This window comes from Bufo gargarizans, chromosome 1 (genome assembly GCF_014858855.1).
Source record: "Bufo gargarizans isolate SCDJY-AF-19 chromosome 1, ASM1485885v1, whole genome shotgun sequence".
Taxonomy (NCBI): Eukaryota; Metazoa; Chordata; class Amphibia; order Anura; family Bufonidae; genus Bufo; species Bufo gargarizans.
The window spans coordinates 397,562,195-397,585,754 of NC_058080.1; the positions used below are offsets into that span (position 1 = coordinate 397,562,195).

At 39.3% G+C, this 23,560-nt stretch overlaps 1 protein-coding gene across 5 annotated transcripts in view; it reads right to left on the reverse strand.

Annotated features, from left to right (window-relative positions):
• Positions 1 to 519: 519 nt before the first annotated feature.
• Positions 520 to 23,560, reverse strand: part of PAX5 (paired box 5) — a 269,099-nt gene continuing 246,058 nt past the window's right edge. For all 5 annotated transcript variants that reach the window (XM_044270849.1, XM_044270841.1, XM_044270823.1 and 2 more), the window contains 2 exons: positions 16,239 to 16,325; positions 520 to 2,635 (listed from right to left, as the gene is read on the reverse strand). In XM_044270849.1, coding sequence (XP_044126784.1) covers positions 2,562 to 2,635; positions 16,239 to 16,325 — 161 coding nt within the window. In that variant the 3' untranslated portion in view covers positions 520 to 2,561. The remainder of the gene's footprint in view (positions 2,636 to 16,238; positions 16,326 to 23,560) is intronic.

Sequence of the window (23,560 nt, forward strand, 5' to 3'; positions counted from 1 at the left end):
AGTCATGAAAGAACAGGTAAATACAGTAGAGGGCTTCCTATAAATGCTTTAGTAAAACAAACAATCTTCTTCATCTGAGACCAAGTTTGTATGTGGCAGTGTAATAGAGCTTTCTCCTGCTCAAAAATCAAATATCTCTGGGGTCTTCACCCACACTCTGTATGGGAAGCAGCTCCATAAAATAAATTATCCATTTAAATCCATTCCATGCCTCTTTTTATCTACATATAAATAGATAGGAGCTGAGGGATTTGACCTCCTGTGTTAGCGAACTAAATGCATTGTGTGGCGTTTTGTCTCTATTTGCAAATTCATTATATAATGTAACTAGGTACCATACACAATGGAAGAGCAAGCAGTGATTTTACAATATGGTTAAAGTGGAACAAAAATCCCATACTGCAGAGCTTTCACAGGAATTACTGCTCAACGAGATGCACTTTTCATGATGCAAGTAATGGATTAAGCAACATTATAGCTCTAACTATATATATATATATATATATATATATATATACACATACTTGGACAAGGCCTACAATTGCTTAAAATGAAACAAAAAAATCATGGTATACTCATCCCTCTCTCCAACGACCTCCTCGGCGGTGCTGGTCTGCTGTTTGTTTAGAAAATGCAGCAGGGACATGCCAATATATGGCACGTGGCCGCTGCAGCCAACCACTGTCATCAATGGTTTACTGCTGGGGACCGTGATGCGCTGCAGTGGTGATGTACAGTACACCTGTACATCACACTTTCCCACCGCAGCTTTTACTTTAAGCAATTGTAGGGCTTGTCTGAGACTTTGAATTACTTCAGACAACTCTTTTAATAGAGAATTGAATGTTTTAAAATTGATGATTACATAAATGATGGAAATTTTTAAAATATAAGAAATCCCTTTGAGTCCCCGGTCTTGTATATTAGAGCAAAAGGTGCCTGTGATAAATAATGGCATCAATATAATTAATATTAATATTAATACTGTGCACTGCCAATGTTGAAGTGACAGTAAATTGCTATTTAAGTTTAGATTTTGTCTTGAATTCAAGTTTAGATTTTGTCTTGAATTACACCTTTCCATCCATATCCAAAGCATGGCTACCAAGCAGTAGAGGAGTAACTTTAGAGCTACCGAGCAAAATCTCCAACTGGACCGTCAAACTCTATTCATCACTTATAGTACTAGAACATAAAGAAAATCCCCCCCCCTCCTGTGTTGCTGGGGTTAGGTGTTACTCCACCCTGTCTAGTGACAGCCCTACCAAGCTTCGTCATCATAAGAGGAAGGCAATTTTATTCAGACACCCAGTCAGCTCCTCACAAAACCTTTATTACCACTGTTGCAGAGGTGACACTAGCGGACTACCCATGTATTTTTTAATAATTTTGAGCAGCCTTGATTGTCTTCCATTGGTGATTAGGCTCCATGATGGGGGTAGATATTTTATAAATGTATTTAATTCTGTGGTTCAGCTTGGTAAATGTAACATTTTATAAAGTAGTCTAGCAAAAGATCACCGTTCTCTGTATTACAAAATATATCTCTGCACAAATACGTTAATTGGATGTAATAAATCTGTACGGATTTTCTGACAAAGCTTTTGGGGTAGGATGAAATCTTGCAGGCAGTAGGCAGTTGAGACATGATCACGACTGGCCTGAAAAGCCCGCAGCCATGCTGTTTTCTATTACATCATTCAAAATTGATTGTCAATAGCTTCACTATTGTAAATGGTCATACGGTTTTGTAGGTTTACCGCAAAATATGCAAATTACCAAGAATCATTTTTAACAATCTAAAAGAAAACGGCTATGGCTTACATGGCCATGCAATTTTCAGTTGTGCCACAACCACCTGCTGGCAGCCATTTCTGGTCCTACCCTTGCTAGTAGGAAAGGAAATTATGCCAGATTAACACTTCTTCCAAAAATCTTTTAATATAGTGATCCATACACTGCACCGCATAGAGTACCATTTTTAACACATGATGGAATAAACCTCAAACATATATTGGAATATCAGCCTCATATGGAGCCATAATGGATGGTAACCTGGTTTAATGTTGGATTAAAGCTTACTGAATTCTGTGAATCAGTGCAGCATTTTAGAAAACAAGCACTTTAAGTTATAACTGTGTATCATGGTGCAGGATATGCTAAGCCACTCTCATAAATTACACAAACCATCATGATATTTACAATGGTGCTGTATATGTGATTATGCCAACAACATGTAGTCTCATGTTGAAAGGAACAATACGAGCAAGTTAATTGGTTAATTGTTTGTATCTGTCCCAATGTAGCCAAATCAGCGTATCATTCCAATATTCATTAGGCTACACGTTTCAGCAAGCTCGGTGAAGTACAGAACAATATAAACAATTTAAAATCAATCTCTATGAAAGAAAACAAGGATGGAAAATAAATTATTGGGGTTGTCCGGTGTGTCTATCCTTGTATACTCTTTCTTTTCATTGTGAGATATCATAGTAATTTAATTAATAAGGTACAATTCCTACAAATGGTGTCATAAGTGCTTATGTTCCCATTGCATTCTGTCAGTGACGATCATAGGCAGTGGCAGCAGTAGGGGGCGCTGCTCCTCTCGCTGCACTGTAATAGTATGGAGAACCTGAAGGGAAAAAAAAAGAGTGGGTTAGTAACAATTGGGTAACCTTTTCATGCCATGGCTTGTGTTACACACTGCAGTACTGTGCTATGTGGCAAGACAGCATGTGTTTATATAGTTTGTGGACCCACATTGTTTTAAGGCTAGTTTCACACTAGCAGGCTGTGCTGGCTGCAGTTTTAGTCCAGTCAATTCACAGCATATTTGCCGGGTTGTGGACGGATCTTGGATTGGCCGCATTCAGGCAGCTTCCAGCAATGCCGCATCCAGTAGGGATCAGCCGGCACGCTGATCCCTGCTGGAATAGCCTGGCAGAGCTCTAAAGCACTAGTGTGAGACTAGCCTAATAAATTACACCTGAAAAAACGTGCAGCCAAAAATTCCATTGCAAAACTCCAGCAAACGTATGTAGTCTTGTCACATAGTAATTAGCCATGTGCACAATACTGCAACAAGTAAACCCAGGCTTAAAGAGGTTGTGTAGGAATGGGGTGGTTTAGCAGAGCCTCTAGGTGTAACGGCAATGCCCCGTTGATCCTAGGGGCTCATGTGCATATATTAAAATATCATTTTTCTCTGCAATGCGGGCACATATGAACATGGGACCAACACAGATGCCTTCAGCTGCCAAGTGAACGTGTAACAGGAAAGCAGGTTTCCTAGGTACAAATCTGCTGACAGATGCCATTTAATACATTCATATTGATTATAATTCACTGAATGAGCACACATTAGCAGGAGGCCACCACATTTACAGTCTACCTTTAGCAACTAACCTTTAATATTATTCTCAATCACTAGCCTGTGGGATTTAAATTTTCTATAAAAACTAAACTTAGCAATACAGGCCATAAAAAACAAATTATCAAATTCATGTTAGGCTCTAGTTGCACATACTACTAGTAGTAAATATATCCAATTTTCCTATTTCTTTACTACCTGATCTCACGAAGGAGTAGTTATTCTTCACTCCCAAACATAAAAAAGGTATTTTGTGACAAATTATATCCTGATGGACACATGTGCTATATATGTTCTATATAGAGTATATCTAAATAAAAGTAGTACACCGACATCACATGGCCCTGTAATAGGAGTGAAAATTCATATTTAATGAACTTTTTCAATGTGCATCATTTTTGCCCTAAATATTTTAAAGCCGGATTTTCACATTCATGTTTTTATTGCCGTTTTTGAAGCCAGAGGTGGATTTAAAAGGAGGAGATGACTTGGTCTCTCCTTTACACATGTTCTTCGTTAATGATCCATTCCTGACTTCGGCTTCAGAAACAACATAAAAAACCTGAATGTGGAAACCCAGCCTAAAGATAATCTGCACACTTTAACACGGTGTCATTTTATGTCAAAATTGTATCTTCATGGCAGTCAGAGATCAATTTGTCATATATAGAGCTCCACAAACATCTCCTGCAAAGGCAAAATTAAGTGATGAAATTCTGCAGCCACCACCAGAGGAGGGAGTTTAGTACACACTGAATTAACAGTGAATTCAATACCTAATCAGTATTTTGTAGACTTATAAGCACTATTTAGGCCAGTTCTTCACAAAGTTTTTCCTTTATTACTAAAACAGTTGCAAATAGCTGCCTACATTTACTAGTGGGATTGTGCCTAGAATTTGGTTTAAAATGCATCAACCTTTGGCATATTTCTGGCACATAATGTTGCATCATGTTTTAGACCTTTTTCTGAAGCAAACAAGTCAAAAATAATAATACACACCCCCTTGCTCGACAAGAGGGATTGATTTAGTGGTAAAGCAGGTAGGATCTATTGGGAAGAGTGTGACTTCATACACTAGCACTAAAATTGTGATAAAATGTTGGCACACAAATCTGTCGCAAAGGAAGCCAACCAATAGGTAGTGTAAAGTGAAAGAAAAGTGTCTAGCCATCCAGCACCAGTCACTGTGACTAGTACATTTTCTGCCTGTCTAGTGTAAGTTTATACTGTCTACTTTAGACAAGGTTAGTAAATCTGCCCTAGTATGCTTAATGGGGTGTCTTTATTTTAAACATTTTTTAAAAAGCAGCTACAAAAATATTATCACTGAAAAAATCCATTTTTGCTTTAACTGAAATACTTAGATTTTTTAATTTATTGAAGTACATATGGCAGTCTTTAAAGGGAGTGTCCCATGAAAAATATTTTACGTTTTACATACTAGTGCATGGATATGAATACTATTGTAACTAAGTGTATTAAAAAAAATTACCAAATTATTCAATAAATTGTATTTGTATTGTTCTGCCCTGAAGGGCTAGAAAATTATCTTAGTTCATTTGCCAGAGTTTAAGAATCATTACAGATCACGTCAGCCAGGGTTTACTATTGCTGTAGTTATTAGTTTGGTTATAGCACCATCTAGCGGTCTTAAAAATGTACTACACCTTGTTTTTCTGTTAATGAAGATTATTGTTTTGTGGGAGGTGCAAAGCATTGTGGGACTGTAATGCATTCTGGGAAAGAGAAGCCCAGTCTTCATGTTACAGGACATCAGCAGTGCTGTCTCCTGCATATCTCCTTTTCAAATCCCACCATCCTTGTGCGAGCATATCTGGTAAGAAATCTACCTCTGTCTCAGGTATATTATGTATGCAGTTCTGTTTAGCTAGGTATAAGTGCTACTTAAGGAAAGAGGTTGCAACTGTTAGATGCTAGACATGCAATCCATGTATAAGCAGCCATTTTGGACATATGCCCAGTGTTAATGTAATGTTATAATACATGCTGTTCTATGCTTTCGCTGATTCATGTTATGCCTTATACTTATACAAGTTCTTGTATTCTTATAGTTTTTCCAATCAATTGATCACATCAAATACTCCTGTTTTGCCAATAAACAAGTTAGACAGGACTACAGAAAACAGTCCTCTTAATTGGAAGACAGGAATGGTTTATACTGAATGTCAGACTGCACACTGTGTGAACGTTTATGAAGACAGAACATGTATAGAGCCACCTATTGTGATTTTACTTACTTCTGTCCACCTCCGTAACATTGCTGAGGTGGACACACATGCTCAGTTCCATTCATCAATTGCCACCAGCTGCATCTACTGTTAGAAGCCTTTACAGCTACAAGGAAAGAGCTACAGCAGAAAGCACACACACCCTTAGAAAGATCACACCCCTCAGCTGCCAGTCTGAAATAAATCTAGCAGAGCAATTGGAGCAAGGAATGTGGATCTCTCTGGATCCATGTGAGGTACAGGGCTGGTTCTAGCTTTGTCAGAAAGAGATTGCCATGTACTATATGATGTCTAATTTAAATTTTATTAAATTAATAATGGGATAACCCTTTTGAGACAAGTTAAATGTCTATGTTGTGGTTGGGTAATAATGGCTTCATGTGTCCTTATCCAAAGAAAAAAACACTTTTGCATAATTTGGGGTAGCTTACCCAGATTTGAAAAGCACAGCTTTAGTGTTCAGTGCAGACAGCTAGAATTATATGATTAAACTCTTTTTAATAACTCTTCTCAATTTGAATATTGTATAGTAGTATTCGCCAAAAATGTATTCGCCAAAAATGATTCTGAAATTCTCAAGTTCATCATTTCCTTACATAAAAAAGCACACGTAACCTCTGAATTACCCAAGTGCAGGAAAATACTTTGAATTAATGTGCCCTGCTTAACATGATTAACTGTCCTAAAAATATGGTCAGTTTCCAGTAAATAGTCACATATTTTGTTATTTAGTATTAGGACCATGATTGATAAATTGCATTCTTCCGATAATTTATAACACTATTACTAATCAATAAGTGCTCTGGCACAGCTTATTAGGGCATCTCACCCACTGAAGCATATTTGCTTTTGGATATCATTAGACAGGGCAAAAGGATGTTAAGGTCAAAGCCATATTCTTTTTTTTTTTTTCCATTAGAAAAGTCCAATGAATAAAAGGTTAAACATTCAGCTATTAACTTTATTGACTCTCTGCTGCAAATCATCTACATAGCAAAAAGACTAACATGAAAATAGGCTATTGCCTTAGAGGAGGATAATATATATTCGGTTGCCAGTGAGAAATTGGGTATGAATAGACAAAGTCTAGCAAGTCAATGTAAAAAGTCAACTACAGCTCATAATGTTCTCGTTATTTCTACAGCACATAAAATCATGTTCTTGGTTCTACAGAAATTATTTTATCAAGAATCATATTAAATTTTCAGACTATAGTGTAGATTTATTATATTCTCTTTTCTACTGTTTATGAGCCACCAAAGAAGCTAGTCTCCTTAAAGAAACTCTGTAATCAGGAAATTCACAGTTAGACCAGTCACAATGCCTTGTAGGGCTGATTCAGCTGACTTTAATGATTCATTTAGTGATCCGTTGTTTCATTCTGGAGCAAAAGTTCTTTTTTCATCTATATGCAAATTAGCAGTTTAGTGCACAGAGGGCAGGCCCAAGCCACTCTGGGTTCCTCCTGTTTCCTCTGTCAGCCTATCCTTCTCCTTCTTGATTGACAAGTCTCCTTCTCCTTGATTGACAGGGCCAGGAAACATGACTATACTGGAACCTGACCTTGACAATCAAGAAGAAGAGGGATGGCTAGCAAAGCAAGCAGCAGGAGGAACAAGACTGCACAGAGTGGCTAGGCCCATCCTCTGTGCACTTAACTGCTCATTTTCATGTGGATTAAAGTGTTTTTTCTCTAGAATGAAGCAGCAGATCACTAAGTAAAATATATCATTGCAAAGTCATCAACTCCCTAATTTATTTCACTTTAAAGGGTTAACTTGCATTGACTTATACTGTTTAATACTGTGCAACTGCATTTCTTATGTTTGTTGAGATCTATATCCTGTTTGTTTGTACTGTATTTGCACAGCACTGTGGAAAGGGTTAATGAGAGCCTTTTGGGACTTTCTAGCTAATAATGAGAAGCTGGTCATTTTCCATAGCTATCATAAGGTTTAAAGAACAGTATGTTTTGGAGGGAGAAAGCCAGACTTGTTTACCACCGAAACCAGACAGACTGACCTTTTGAATTCCAGTTGTTGCTATGTTATTCTGAAAACCTGTTTTTGCCTAGAAAAAACATTGTGTCATTGAATATTACTAAAGATCTATTGCAAGTCTATGAGAGACAGAAAGTGTAACACTGTATTTGTTTGAGATGAGTTTCTCCACTCCACCCCTCCCACTAGAACATTCTAGTCCAGATAGAAACTGTATATAGGGAGAGCAGTCTGAGCCCCTAGTGTTCTACAGTTAGGGAGCAGTACTTAGAAGAGGAGAATCTGCCACACTACTTGAGTGACCAGAAGAAGACTGAGATGAGGATACTCTGCCACAGATTCTGGGCCTCCAGCCTTTGTCCAGGGTACCAGCTTTCTGCTAGAGAGAGGGACATCTAGCTCAGGCCTTTCATCAGCATCGAAACCTTCTTCTGCCAGGGAGGAGCCCTATGCCTCGCCTGTATTGTTTTGGACCTGAATTCCTCCAGTCAAGAAGCACACTAGTTTACTGTAGATCCTGTAAATCTGGACTTATCTCTCATTGGAGTGTATCACGCCTTACCATATCCTCTGGAGAAGCAACACATGGTGACACCTCAATGGTAGTGTTGAGCAAATCTAGTTTTGGATCCAAGTTCCAAAGTGGATTCGTTCAAAGCGTCATTTTAATGTTTTATGGAGATCTGTTTGAAATTCGACTTCAACACTACTTGGCTGTGTCTGGGGGACCCAGCATAGCGTTGTGACCACCCCAAACCAAGCCACTACATCATACTCCCTTTAAAGTGGATGTTTGAGATGAGAAAAATGGGTCTATAAGCGTTGCAACTTAGCTAATATCAGTTATGTAGATATATACAGGAGTGATTATTTTACTAGATCCCAGACAACCCCTTTGGGCGCATGCAGATTTATTCAGGTATGTATTTGTGACTAGCAATAAAGTCCATGGTGTGAAAAATCTGTCCCCTAGTATACCATTACACTGCCACCTGGATGCCACCACTCTGTCCCCGAGTATGCCATCACTGTCTCCTGTATGCCATCACTGTCTTCTGAATATGCCACCACTCTACCCCCTATATGCCATCATACCCCTGTGTGTCACAACTTTCCCTGTATGTCTATTGTGCAAAAAAAAAAATACAATGGGGTTTAGAAAACTTTGTTGTTCACTTCTTTAATTTTTCATGAAACATTAGAATACAAAAATGTGGAAGCATTTGCAGGATAATAATTCTCCCAGGGCAGGAGAACTGAACTTCCATATGTTGCTTTATAATTTTTAGATATTTTTTTGGGGGATTTTTTTTCTCCCCCCATAACTATTATACAGACTGTATCCTTCAGATGGTGGTAGACCTCTTCCCACTCGTGTCTAACTTCTAAGGGAGGCGCAATCCACTCTTCACCCATGCTGAAAGCATCCACCACTCAATACCCTCCTACAGGAGCAATTTAACCTGCTCTACACCCATGCTGGCACAGTCCACTGCTCAATATGACTTTTCCTGTACAGGAGGGGTAGCGGGGGACAAAAAAATATCTTTTAGACAGTTTTGACAAATCTGCTCCACTAATTAGCAAATGTATTAGAATAGTCCATGCAGGGAGATGACAGGTAGGCTGAGAAGCTGGGCCTCAGCAGTTACATTTAAAACTATGTATGTCTATTTCAATCTGCGACTGATTGGCTGAAGTGCTATGTGACTGCTGCAGCCAATTACAGAAGAAGTTAGTTACTGGAAAAACGGCTTTTATATATTAGTATAGTATGATAAACCAGAGTTGTAGCTAGGATTTTCTTTGCCGAGGATAAAGATTCAATGTATTGCCCTATCCCTGTGTCTATTGTATTTACACTGGGTAGTCAGAGTGACTTATTGGTGTACCCATGGTACTCAGCCCCAAAGCACAGGCCCCACTAGTTTCCCCTAACTACAGCCCTGAATTAACACTATATACTGAGCATGTGTATACAAATGACTATATGTTGCCAAATGACCTATATGAATAAAAAGCAATTTGTTAGTAACACTTAGAGCCACCCAAAATGTGTTCACTCACTATGGAGAAGTAAAGTTATAGAGGTGCTGATCTGTTACATTTCAGTTGTACATCAAGCACAAGCTATATTCACTGCAAAGGACAGCAACATTTTATCAAATGAAATCTTCTATGTTGAACATCAAGTTGGAAAGTAATGAGGGGAATGGTAAAGAGGTTCTTAGAACAAACCAGCATGAAATTGAATCATTTTTCTTCATTAGCCAACACTTGCCATTATCTAGGTTCAGCATGTGTGTTAACCAGCCTTAAAAATATCCCACAGTGCATGGCTTCCTCCCCAGACCTCTACCAATTTACATGGAGACATGCAGACTTCCTGCAAGAACGTCACCTTATATCAAAATTGCTCCACACTTCAGCAACTTAAAATCTTAGAGTTATATCACTAGCACTTCAAGGATTTCATACCATTCTACATAGGGATATTTTATAAATGAAGCAATTCCTAGCTGCAGTTCTACATAAATGCAACATAGAATACTAAGGGGGTCATCTATCAAATCTGCTATACCAATTTTATGGCATAAAAAAGACAAAAGTGATGCCTTAGTGTGACATTTGGTGCATGTTTTTGCAACATTTGGGGAGCCCGCCACTTTTAGAAGTGGAGTGAAAAGTAGGTCTTGAGATTAGAACACATCTAAGTCTCATTAAGGCTCCATTCACACGTCCGCAAATGGGTCCGCATCCGTTCCGCAATTTTGCGGAACGGGTGCGGACCCATTCATTCTCTAAGGGGACTGAATGGATGCGGACAGCACACAGTGTGCTGTCCGCATCCGCATTTGCGGAGCGCGGCCCCGATCTTCGGGGCCGCAGCTCCGCAAAAGATACATGTCCTATTTTTGTCCGCAGCTGCGGACAAGAATAGGCATTTCTATAGGGGTGCCGGGCGGGTGTGTTGCGGATCCGCAACACACCACGGACGTGTGAATGGAGCTTTATGATGTGCGAGTGTTTAAAAAGTTGCAAAAAAGTTACAGCTCCAGGCCAGGCAACCCCCTCGTGTACTTTTACAGATATACAATAGTGTTGAGCGTGAATATTCAAAAAGCAAATTTTTATCCCGAATATCAGCACTTCAAGAATTCGCAAATATTTTTTATATAGTGCTATATATTCGTAATGACGAATATAATTATTTTTTTTTAACACAGTACATATCAGGTGAACATCCCTCCCTTCTTCTAGCTTGTGGCCCAATGAGAAGGCTTTGTCACAGCTTAGCAACATCCCTAGCAACCAATAGAAAAGTTGCCAACCCCTTACTAGCAGCTATTCTCTAAAGTTTATTGCAGTTATGAAAGAGACAGCAGTGTCATTGCTGTGCTCTGTGCTTTGTTGTATTACATTAGACAGTTAACTTATATATATAATTCAGATAGTTAGGGGGAGATAGTCAGTGTAGGTTAGATTGATCTATAGTGTAGCTGATAGGTTCTGCTGTCCATACATACATGCTACAGACATAGTGCTGTGATGTCACAAGTTGCACGTATTGTGAAAAAATATGTGCATCATTAATTGCCGAAAATTCGCAAGCGCAAATATATTGGCGCACTCTATCTGCATATAAAGCTATTCTAATGTTCTGCCGTGCCAACCATTTTCTTCAGTCTCAGGAAACTTATACCAGCTTGAAAAATGTAGCATAAGTGACCCATGCCGGTCTTTCGCGCACATTACGCGAATAATACATTGCCGATTTTCGCAATCAAGAATATAATCGCCAATATATGACGGACATTCTACAAAATATTTGCTAAATATCGCAAATTTGAATATTGCCCCTGCCGCTCATCCCTCATATTCAAGCAAAGATTGACACCAAAACCACCAAAAATGCTAAGTTCTTATGTTTACTGATGACCTCTATATTTCTTCTAATATTAGTCTTTTAGAACACAATAGAATTTCAAGTATAGGTAGCAATTTAACCAAAATTCTTAAAATTTTATGTGGGCCTGCTTACAAAAACAAGGATTTTGCTTGTAACCAATTAGATTTCAGTGGAAAAGTAATAGTCTCTAAGACCTCCTTGACCTAGCCTTTCATAGCTTCTTTATGTGACAGAATTGCACCAATATTTTGGTGCAAAGTAAGCCTACCAATAGGTGATATAAAGTTAGAAAAAAGTATATTGTCATGCACTAAATTTAATTACGTTGCTTGAGCCACTGTGATAAATTTGATGCATCTCTACGACTGTCTAGTGTAAAGGCTACCATACACATTCAATAGCTCTTGACAGCTATCTTTTCCAACTCTCCCATACATATCCACATTCGGTTTGGCCAAATGTGTATGTTTATTCAATTGGGAGAGGGGAGAAAGCCAGAGAACTACAGGATCGGGCAAAAATATTCACCTCACCTGATCCTTCTCTCCTTATCATCTGTTCTTGGTGGGTTTGGCCAACAGTACACTAATGGGTATGGCAGCCTTAAATTTATGCTGTCTACATTTTAGATAGGGTTAGTAAATCTGCCCCAATATTTGTAGTTCATTTTAAACTTTTATGTAACATATGGCCACAGTGCAACAGCTGACACATTTTTTCTACCCATTTTTTATTTTTTACTGTTTTAAAATGTACTTGGCAATCTCTTCCTAAATAAAACAAAGTAAACTTGATTTACCCAATTAGGTCACACCATTTTTGTCTTCCAGTAAATCTTGAAACCTCTTAGGCAATAATAATAATGTAGCAGAGTGATGACAATTAATTTGAGTTTTTACTTATCTCATTTGTGCAAATTATGCAGAAAAAAATCCTAATTATTTTATGCAAAGTCAAAGTGGGCTAATTTTTGACAGCCGTGTTAAAGGTGTTAAGCGTATTTTTCTTTGATAAGTGTTGAAGATGTCTCAACAATAAATGCTTGTGTGGCAATAACTATGAGAAGAGGTTAAGGTTCACTCTCTAAATTCAGTCTTTCATTAGTAACATATGCATTTACCTTGAACAAAGAGCCTGTCTTAATATATACACATAGGCATTTCATTTCTGTAAATGTGCAGAGGGTTTCACATACAGTACATGCAGAGTGGAGCTAAATCATAAGATATCATGGAAATTTCACAATAAAATAGCAACATTTTAGTAGTATTTCAGAAGAAAGTAAAATATGTATTTCAATGTTTCTCAAAAATCTATCATCTGAAAAGCTTCTCCAATACATTGAAATATATTTAAATTTCCACTTAATGAGGAAATGAAACTCAGGGGGTATTTATTAATCAACCCAGATTCCAGGTGGCATTATGATTGTACATTTGCCATCTGCTCTGTATAGGATACATGGGTTATTGTGCTGGTTATGAGATTCAGCCGTGTTCTTACTGGAGAAGTAAGATGTAACATAACTAGCGAAGCATAATTATAGAACTCTGCATCTTATAAATACCTGATTGATATTATTGAAAAGCTACAAAGGTTTACTAAAAACGGATTGAAAAAATTACTGGTTGCATTTATTGATTCTATCATTTTAGTTCTTTTTAGTTTAGTTCATATAAAAACCTTAAACTTAAGACTCATGGGGACTTTCAAAATGATAGGGTAACATACATTGCACTAAGTACTAACTGATCTATTATGTAATGGTTTTGATAAATAGAGACCAAATGTCAACTATGTATGATATATAGTTACTTAGTGTTTCCTCACATTGAAGATGGACATTGTCCAACTACATTACAGACCGTGCACATAAAAACTAAATAGAATAATTAGATAAAGCTTTATTGGAAACAATATATTACAAAAACAAATGTATATCTTGAGGAAGAAGCCACAGTGAAACAAGTGTTGGAGCATAAGAGCCTCACTTGTCTGTATAGGCATTTTTCATTCATGTTTATATGTATGTTTTTGTTTAGTTTTGAGATATGTCCTCCCTATGACCAGGCACTATAGAGATGGCTATATATAGATGTTACCTAGTATTGGATTGACCTGTTTATATGATGTTGTAACTGTGATATACACCTAGGTTTTTATACTTACCATATAGATGGGATAATGATATATTGATGGCACTCGTTTTTCACTGTGTGATGAGCTGCTTTTTATATTTGTTCTTATCATATATTATTTCCAATGAATTTTTGTCTTTTTATTATTAGATTTTGTGTGCACAGTGCATTTTCTGTAGGTGATATATGTCCTTGCACTTCACACCCTTTAAAGAGGACATTTCACCACTCCTGACATGTCCGGTTTAATAGCTTTATTCATTCCCCATTTGAAAACAATCCTGGAGCATCTATTCTTATGGCTCTATGTTATGCCATTCCTTTATTATTTCTACTAGAAGTTATTAATAGATTGCTAGCAGTCTGCAGTAAGGGTACAGAGGGGTGGTAACCAGTTGTGTGTCACTGCACAGACTGAAAATGGCAGCACTGATTGGATAGATTGAGTGTGTGCAGGGAAACACCCCCAACTTGTTACCACCCCTCTGTCCCCTTACTGCAGACTGCTAGCAATTCATTCATAACTAGTAGAAATAACAGAGAAAGGAAAAACATAGAGCCATAAGAATAGATGCTCCGGAACTGTTATTACATGGGAAATGCATGAAGCTATTAAACAGACATGTCAGGAGAGGTGAAAGGTCCTCTTTAACTGTTTATTTAATCCAATTGTATTAATTGGCGCTACATTAGACAGTAGCCAAGACTTTTTAAAGGGAATATGTCATCAGAAAATGACCTATTGTTTGAACCAGGTTTTTAAAGTAAACGTATTTGTAAAGAATTTTTGGTGACGCTGTTTTTCATTTTCTATGTCAATATCTATATTTTAAAAATCCTGTAGTTTTCACACTGGCTACTAAGCCTAATCATAGACCCCATTTCTTTGTCAGGACAGATCACTTTTACTATTATCATCATAGGCAGGATTTACAGTGACCAATATCACCTATATATAGATAACACAGGATCCATCATTCACAATAGGCAATATTAAAGCAGACCTTTCACCACTCCTGACATGCCTGTTTAATAGCTACATGCATTCCTATGTAATAACAATTCTGGAACATCTGTTCTCATGGCTCTTAGTTGTACCATTTCTTTATTATTCCTGCTAGAAGTTATGAATAGATTGCTAGCAGTCTGCAGTAAGGGTACAGGGGGGTGTTAACCAGTTGGGGGGGTGTACCTGCCCAGACTGAAAATGGCAGCACTGATTGGATAGAGTGAGTCTGTGCAGGTACACATCCCCAAGTGGTTAACAACTCTCTATACCCTTACTGCAGACTGCTAGCAATTCATTCATAACTTCTAGTATGAATAATAAAGAAGTGGTAAAACATGGAGCTATAAGAATAGATGCTCCGGGATTTTTATTACATGGGGAATGCATGTAGCTATTAAAACAGGCATGTCTGGAGAAGCGACAGGTCATCTTTAAAGCTTATCTATCCTTTCCTTGTACAATGACCTCAGCACAGGTTACAGAGCATGTCTAGAAAACTCTCCCATAAAAACCCCCATCCAGACTATTGTGTCTATGGTCCATGGGGCTGCTGTAAAGCAATGTTTTTAATGCTTTGTAAATGCTCAGGCAAGATGTTAGCCCCCATAATAATGTTCAGAAAATAATGTACAATCAGAAAATAAAAACAGATTTGAAAAAAAAGGATATGTATCACTATCTGGTTTTAACTGGCAGAATAAATATAGGCAACACATTCGCTTTAAAACTAGTGCAAGGGAAATGTGGTACAGGGACCTATAGCAACAAAAAATGTAGCCTCTTTCAGTATCCAAAAGGGTTGTTTTCTCCTGTGTTTCCACTAATAAACATCTAAATTGTCAATCTAATAAGAATTTCTACCGGAATATTACTCTTTACAATTTGATATTACATTAAACACTAATTTCCAAATACTTAATCTCAAACGCCAACCTTGCCCACAGGTCTCTGGGGTCAAGGACTGGCGGTGGTCTCAGTGAAACTAAATTTTTTAGTTTTACCAAACATCTTCCTTTAACATTGCTGTACACCATTAAATAACCACTGTGCATCCAGTACTATGCATGCTTGTGTATTTCTCTTAATAATGGTACCCTCAAAATCAAGAGGATCATTTTGTGGTGGTATGGCCAATATATCATGGGTGATAACAGCCCTACAGAACTGTGCATGTAGTCATCAAATCCATGAAATCTGTATACATGTTTCAATGAAGTGACGTAGCAATACTTCAAACAATGGGCTCAAGGGAAATACTAATAGGATATTATCTGTTGAGTTGGACATTTTCCTTGTCATTCACATGTTAAGGGTCATGTGTAAAGACTGGCATACTGAGTGCGGAGTATAGAAGAATGGGAAGCAGCATAGGGAGGACAATCATTTAAAACCATAAGTGTGGCCTACTTTATGGGTGGTATCTACAGTGCCAAAACATCTGTGCCTGTCGACTCCTGAGACATATCTCCCAGTAAAGGCTATTTTGCAATTCTATGGGACATCTACACATTCTAAAGTAAAGTGAATGCCATGGATGTTAAAAGTTTAATACAAACCTAGTAAACCAGGATTGGGAAATCTCCATGAATCGTTATATGATGAATACTGTGGATGGCTGTATGGGCTCCCAGAGAAATCACTCCCTGCAATGGGAACAACAAGAAAATTTGCTTTAAAAAAAGGCTTATTCAGATCCATAAATCATACTAAGAATCATAACATGATGTTGACATTAGTATTTAGTTTTGTATAGTATAAAACAAAGTACAGTATACATGATAAAAAACGCAGTAGTGTATTGTCTTTCACGCATCATTGTCCATATACTACGAAAAAATATTATACATAAAAGAAAGGTGGAGAGAAATAAAACATAGCAGTAAATGCAATACATATGAAAAGGGAAGGAAGTTATTAACTGAAGAAATCAAGAGATTCTCAGAAAAGTAACCAAAAGGCTCCTGCTATAGTATCTCCAGAATTCAAAGAGAACTTAACAGCGTTTAATTCTGATGACCTATCCTCAGAATAGGTTATCAGTATCTGATCGTGGGGGTTCAACTTCCTGCACCCCAACTGATCAGATGTTTGAAGAGGCTGCAGGCCTCCGGTGAGTGCCGCGTGCTCCTCGCAGCTTACCAATCACATCACCCTTCATTGGAAAGCGGCTGTGCTTGGTTTTTCAATTTAGTATTAAAAACTCAGAAACCATCTTTAACAAAGTTTGTGAGTTTGGTTTTTAAGGTTATATACACACAGTCTTTGATAGGTTCTGCCTTCCACCATTCTTGTACTTGATCAAAAAATACATGAGTGATAGATGCTGTGGATACACAGAGATTGAGATTCCCTCTCCATACACATAACATAAGGCAGCTGTCAGTGCAGTGATGAGGAAAGTAGACCTCTTTCAGTCAACCTCCAACCAGCCTTTGACATTTGGTTCAGTAAAATACACAAGTTTGTCTGTAGTAAGTCTGTCTCTCCACTGAGAATACAAATTTCCATGAGTATCCGCCAAGTGTGTATATGGTCATGCAGTGTACGGTATTAGTAGATCTTTTAGACTCTATTCTTATCTGATATTTTTTTTTTTTGAAGGACTAATCGTCACAAGCTACCTGGACACCCATCTCTTTAAGCCAACCTTGCCCATTATTCAGTATGAAAAGCTTCATATCAGGTTTGCTTTCTAATTAAAAATCATTTTGCATCAAAGAGGCAATAATTCTTGTAGAACATATTTATTTTTGACCCCAATAAATTACATTAGTGCAGAGATATGGTTTAGTTAGAGTTAGGGGCCTTTTATGATTGTTTAATATTAAATATGGAATAAAGAGACAAGTGGTTACTGATAATAAGTTGCAAAGATGTACAGTGATTGTTATTATCTCAGCAATCCTTGTCCCAAACGGGGTCCCCTATCTAATCACAGATTCACAAAAAATACTAAGCGAATGTATCAACATTTTTGGATTGTGATGAAAACTTATATGAGACATTGTACTTACATATACATGTGTTGTGTGTGTGGTTAGGGTCATCTATGTACAAGTGCACGTCTTTTGTGTTTTTACTTGACAAGATTACATTTTTTATAACAAGATTAGTCTTGGTGCAAAGCAGAGCAAAAGAATTATCCTTTTCAACCCTAAACACTTCCACATGGACATCATTCCAGACAGGCTTGTGTTTCACTGTTCGATCTCCTTTTTACTTCTGTACCAAATTTCCACTCACTGACTGCTTCTGCAAACACACATTTCTAGCTGTCTCTGGGGATACTCTATTGCCTGACAAGCTGAGGCCTTCAATTCTCTAGTTTTTATGCTTGAGTAGTCAGCTGTCAGCCTTATGTAGTACAGGCTAGCCAAAGGCTTAAGAAGCATTCGGCACCAAAAACTAGGTAATTCTGCCTACATACCTCCCTTCCTCCCATACACTCACTGTTCAGTGCATCTAATCAATGTGAGGTGTGTAAGGGATGGACAGGGACTACAGAGTTAATAGCTGACTGTCTATACTGTAGTAAAGTATATAAAATACAGTATAAACAAGACAAAGATGACAACACCGTGTGATGGCAACATGCTATTTATCTGGATTAGGCCTTTAATTATATTCTACTGTACATTAAATCATACTCAAGACATAAAAACCTACAATTATAATTAGAGATGAGCAAATTTTAGAAAAGTTTGATTCGACGGATTCGCAGAATTTTACCCAAAATTTGCTTTGTGTCGAATTACAGAGTGCATTTTTTTGTAAGTAGCGGGTGCAATGACAGGGAGCTGCAATAGCTCTGCTCCCCATCATTGTACCCCTCAGATGCCGGGTTCATACATGATCGCGGTATCTGAGTTTTTTACACTATTTCAGGTTAAATCAATTCGCTGACACGAAGCACAAGGAAATTCGGCTTCGAGGCGAATCAAATTTATCCTGAAATTCGGATCGAATTCCACTTCATAGGATTCGATTCGCTCATCTCTAATTATAATGTTCATGATTACAGATACAATTGAACAAAACTCAGTGATAAGCTATGGAAGCTAACATATGTTACACAGGGTGTATAGAACTAAAACTCAAGCTTTTTATGGATAATATAAAATGTTCTTAACATTTAAGTGAAATTTTTAATGATGGCTTCTGTGGAATATTAATGGAAAACTTCATTTTAGAATGATTTTGGAACGTGGACTATAAGATAAGAATGTATCATACAGTGTCTAACGCAATGGTTTGGAACCTCACAAACACTGTTTCTCCCATTAGGCTGTATGCCAGGGGTGGCCAACCGTTGCATGCGGCTCTTTGCTTCTTCAAGTGAGGCTCTAGCTGTGGAGCCAGGAAGCAGTCAGGTCGGCTCAATCTCCATCCCATGCTCAGATCTCTTTTCCTGATCGGGCACTGTTGCTACTTTGCAGCTCCAGCTCACTATCCACTACGTCCTGATGCACACAGTGTGAGAACATAGTACGTGGAGACACGCACTATGACCTGACGTTGTGCTCATCAGGTCACAGTGGAGAGCGTGTCAGACCTGCAGAGTAGCAGGTGCCCGAGCAGGAGCCCAGTGCCTGATCAGGAGAGGGGGAAGAGATTTTTTTAAATGATAGAACTGAGTATGGGGCTCTGTTCTAAGCATGGGAGGTTCTAATCTGAGCATGATGGGGGTCCTGATCTGGGCAATGGAGGTCTAATCTGAGCATGGGGGGCCTAGGGTCCTAATATGAGCAATGGGGGTCTCATCTGAGCATGGGGGGTCTCATCTGAGCATGGGGGTCTCATCTGAGCATGAGGGGGAAGAGCTGAGCATGGTGTTTCAGATTTTAGCATGGGGGGTCTTGCTTGAGCATGGGTTGGTCAGGTCTGAGCATGGGGGGTCAGATCTTAGAAGGGGGAGATCTGAGCATGGGGGGGATCTGAGCATGGGGAGGAATATTTGAGCATGGGGGAGATCTGAGCATTATTGGGGGGGAGATCTGATTTGGGAGTCTGATTTGTGTTGTCTGATCCGAGCATTGGGGGTCTGATTTGGAGGTCTGATGAGGTTTGAAGATTTTATTTATGTCAGATGAGGATTGGGGATCTGATTTAGGAGTCTGATGAGAGGTCTGATTTAAAAATATATGTTTTCTTTTCTTCTCTGCTAATGAAAAAAAGGAAAGAAATATTTTTAGCAGATCAGATAAAAAATATTTTTTCTCTCTTATTTTTCTTTGTTAAAACCTAGGTGCATCTTGTAGGGTGAAAAATATGGTGACACATGTGTAAATGTATAGCTTGTGGCTCCTGGCAGTCATACGTTTTTTGGGGGGGGCTCTTTGTGTCTCTAAGGTTGGCCTGCCCTGCTGTATACAAATACCACATTACAGATCAATGAAGTAAGGATTCATAATATGGCAACCAAAATGTACATTGGTCCATACTGTATATCTATTTGCTTCCAATGTCATTAAGATGACAAAGAGGTTTCTTCTCATTGACAGGAAATAGATGGGAACAAAAATTGTAGCATTTTCCATCAAATCCAACATTACTAAGGCATTCAGTTTTCACCCTTTGAAGAAATGCTTCTTGGGAGGACACAGTGCCGCATGATTGCACACAGAGTGCCAACAGATGTGTAATATGGAATTGTACAAATTCTATGGCTGCCACGTATGCTCTGTGTATCCATTAGTAGTGTTGATCAAGCACCAAAGTGCTGGGGTGCTCGGGTGCTCTGGCCGAACACATCGGGATGCTCGGGTGCTCGGTATAATGGAAGTCAATGGGAGAACCCGAGCATTAAACCAGGCACCCCCTGCTCTGAAGAGGGGAGGGTGTCTGGTTCATAGGAAAAGGTCAGAAACTGATGGAAACACCACCGAAATCGTTCTGGAACAGCATGGGGAGGATGTCTGGATGCATCTTGGACTCCCAGGTCACTGCTAGGAACGATGTTGTCCGGGTAGTACGCAACTTTTACAGACTGACAATAATACGCACCAAACCGAAGATAGAATCGATTTCAGAGGAAAAATTGTTAGGAAACATTCTTTTCTGTATATTTACTTGTATATAAAGTGCAAGTGCTGTAAAAAATTACAAGGAAGAGGCACTCCGATACAACCTGTATATTACATAAAGAAGGGCCTTATTCACATTGTGGTACAATAGTTCATGTAGTGGGACTCCAAAACTCATAAAGCCTATGCACTAAGTGAAAGGGCTGCCACAAATTCCAAGGAACCGGCACTCCAATACACCCTTTCTTACACATAAAGGAGGGCATCATAATCACCCTTGAAAAATTCTGATTGATGTCCTGCTGGTGACCCTCTAAAACATTTGGAGCAAGGGCCTGCTGATCTGACCATCTAAAACATTAGGGGTGAGGGCCTGTTGCTGTGCTGACCCTCTAAAACATTATGGTTAAGTGCCTGCTGCTTAGCTGACCATTGAAAAAAATTTACGTGTTCAAAGCAGGCCGGGTCGCCTGAATACTTCAGCTAGGAATAATGGAATAGGACTCCTGTTCTATTTTGTTGGTTTTCGGAACTGGGGCAATGATTAATAGGGATTGCCGGGGGCATTCATACTGCACCGCTAAAGGTGAAATTCTTGGACCAGTACAAGACGAACCAAAGCGAAAGCATTTGCTAAGAATGTTTCATTAATCAAAAACTAAAGTCGGAATTTCGAAGACGATCAGATACCGTCGTAGTTCCGACCATAAATGATGCCAACCGGCGATCTGGCGGCATTATTACCGTGACCCGCCGAAGCAGCTTCCGGGAAACCAAAGTTGGGTTCCGGGGGGAGTATTGTTGCAAAACTGAAACTTAAAAGAAATTGACGGAAGTGCACTACCAAGAGTGGAGCCTGCAGCTTAATTTGACTCAACATGGGAAACCTCACCCGGCCCGGACACGGAAAGGATTGACAGATTGATAGCTCTTTCTCGATTCTGTGGGTGGTGGTGCATGGATGTTCTTAGTTGGTGGAACGATTTGTCTGGTTAATTCCTATAACGAACAAGACTCCTCCGTGATATCTAGTTACGCGACCGCGGCGGTGAGGATTGTGTTGACCAGACTCTTGGATAGCGAGACTGGACTTGTAGGTGAGGGCCTGCTGGTGAGCTGACCCTCTAAAAAATTATATGCGAGGGCCTGCAGGTGAGTTGACCCTGTAAAAGATTAAAGGTGAGGGCCTGCTGGTGAGCTGACCCTGTAAAATATTGTAGGTGAGGGCCTGCAGGTGAGTTGACCCTGTAAAAGATTAAAGGTGAGGGCCTGCTAGTAAGCTGACCCTGTAAAATATTGTAGGTGAGGGCCTGCTGGTGAGCTGACCCTCTAAAAGGTTGTATGTGAGGGCCTGCAGGTGATCTGACCCTCTAAAACATTATATGTGGTCACATTCAGGTGAGCTGACCCTGTAAAAGATTGTAGGTGAAGGCCTGCTGGTAAGCTGACCCTGTAAAACATTATATGCGAGGGCCTGCTGGAGAGCTGACCCTGTAAAAGCTGAACCTCTAAAAAATTATATGCGACCCTGTAAAGGATTGTAGGTGAAGGCCTGCTGGTGAGCTGACCCTATAAAACATTGTAGGTGAGGGCCTGCTGGTGAGCTGACCCTCAAAAAAAAATTATATACGAAGGCCTGCTGGTGAGCTGACCCTCTAAAAAATTATATGTGAGGGCCTGCAGCTGAGCTGACCCTGTAAAACATTATATGCGAAGGGCATATATGTGAGGGCATTATATGTGACAAATAAGCATGTTTATATGATGGAAAAGGAGGAGGAGGATGAGAAAAGGAAGATTCAACCATATACTTTTGTTTGTGGTGGAAGGGGTGCATGGGAAGACAGTGTACTGAGTACATTATAAACAACACATTTAAAGTGTTCATCAGCTTTCCTCTGGTGGAGTCGAGAAGTCATGGTCAATCCAGGCCTTGTTCATGTTTATAAGAGTCAACCTGTCAGCATTTTCAGTTGACAGGCAGATACACTTATCTGTTATAATACTACCAGCAGCATTAAATACCCGTTAAGACAAAACGCTGGGGCAGGGCAGGCCCTTACCTCCAAGGCATAGAGTGCCAGTTTGTGCCACGTGTCCAGCTTGGACACCCAGCAGTTGTAAGGCACTGAGCGATCATTGAGGACACTGACACGGTCTGCTATGTACTCCTTCACTTTCCAAAAATTTTCTTTCCTTTTGACACTAGGCCAAGCATCAGGGTAAGGGTGCTGGCGGGGTGTCATGAAACTGTCCCAGGCTTTGTAGAGTGCTGCCCTTACTCTGTCGGAAATGCTGTATGTGTTCCCCTTGTCTCCCCTCCTTGGTTGCCCAAGGAACTACGGACTCTGCCGCCAGGGTTGTCAGATGGATATTTTTGGAACAATTTTTCAACAAGGATCTTCTGATATTGCACAGTTTTGCTCCTCCTCTCCTCCAAAGGAATGATAGATGAGAAGTTATCTTCGTAGCAGGGGTCGAAAAGGGTGAACAACCAGTAATCCGTGTTGTTTAAAATGGTTATAACGCGCGGGTTCCTGGAAAGGCAGCCTAATATGAAGTCAGCCATGTGTACCAGAATATCAACAGGCAAGACTTCGCTGTCGTAATCAGGAGGATCACTTTTAATCTCCTCATCCTCTACCTCCTCTTTTGTCCACCCACGCTGAACAGATGGACATAAACGTCCAGGGGTTCTACCCTCTGTAGTGGAGGCAACCGTCTCCTGCTCCTCCTCCACCTCCTCCTCCTATTCATCGCCCAATTCGCGCTGAGAAGACAAACTGAGGGTGGTCTGCCTATCACCCTGTGTAATGTCTTCCTCCATTTCCACCTCTGCTACATGCAAAGCTTCA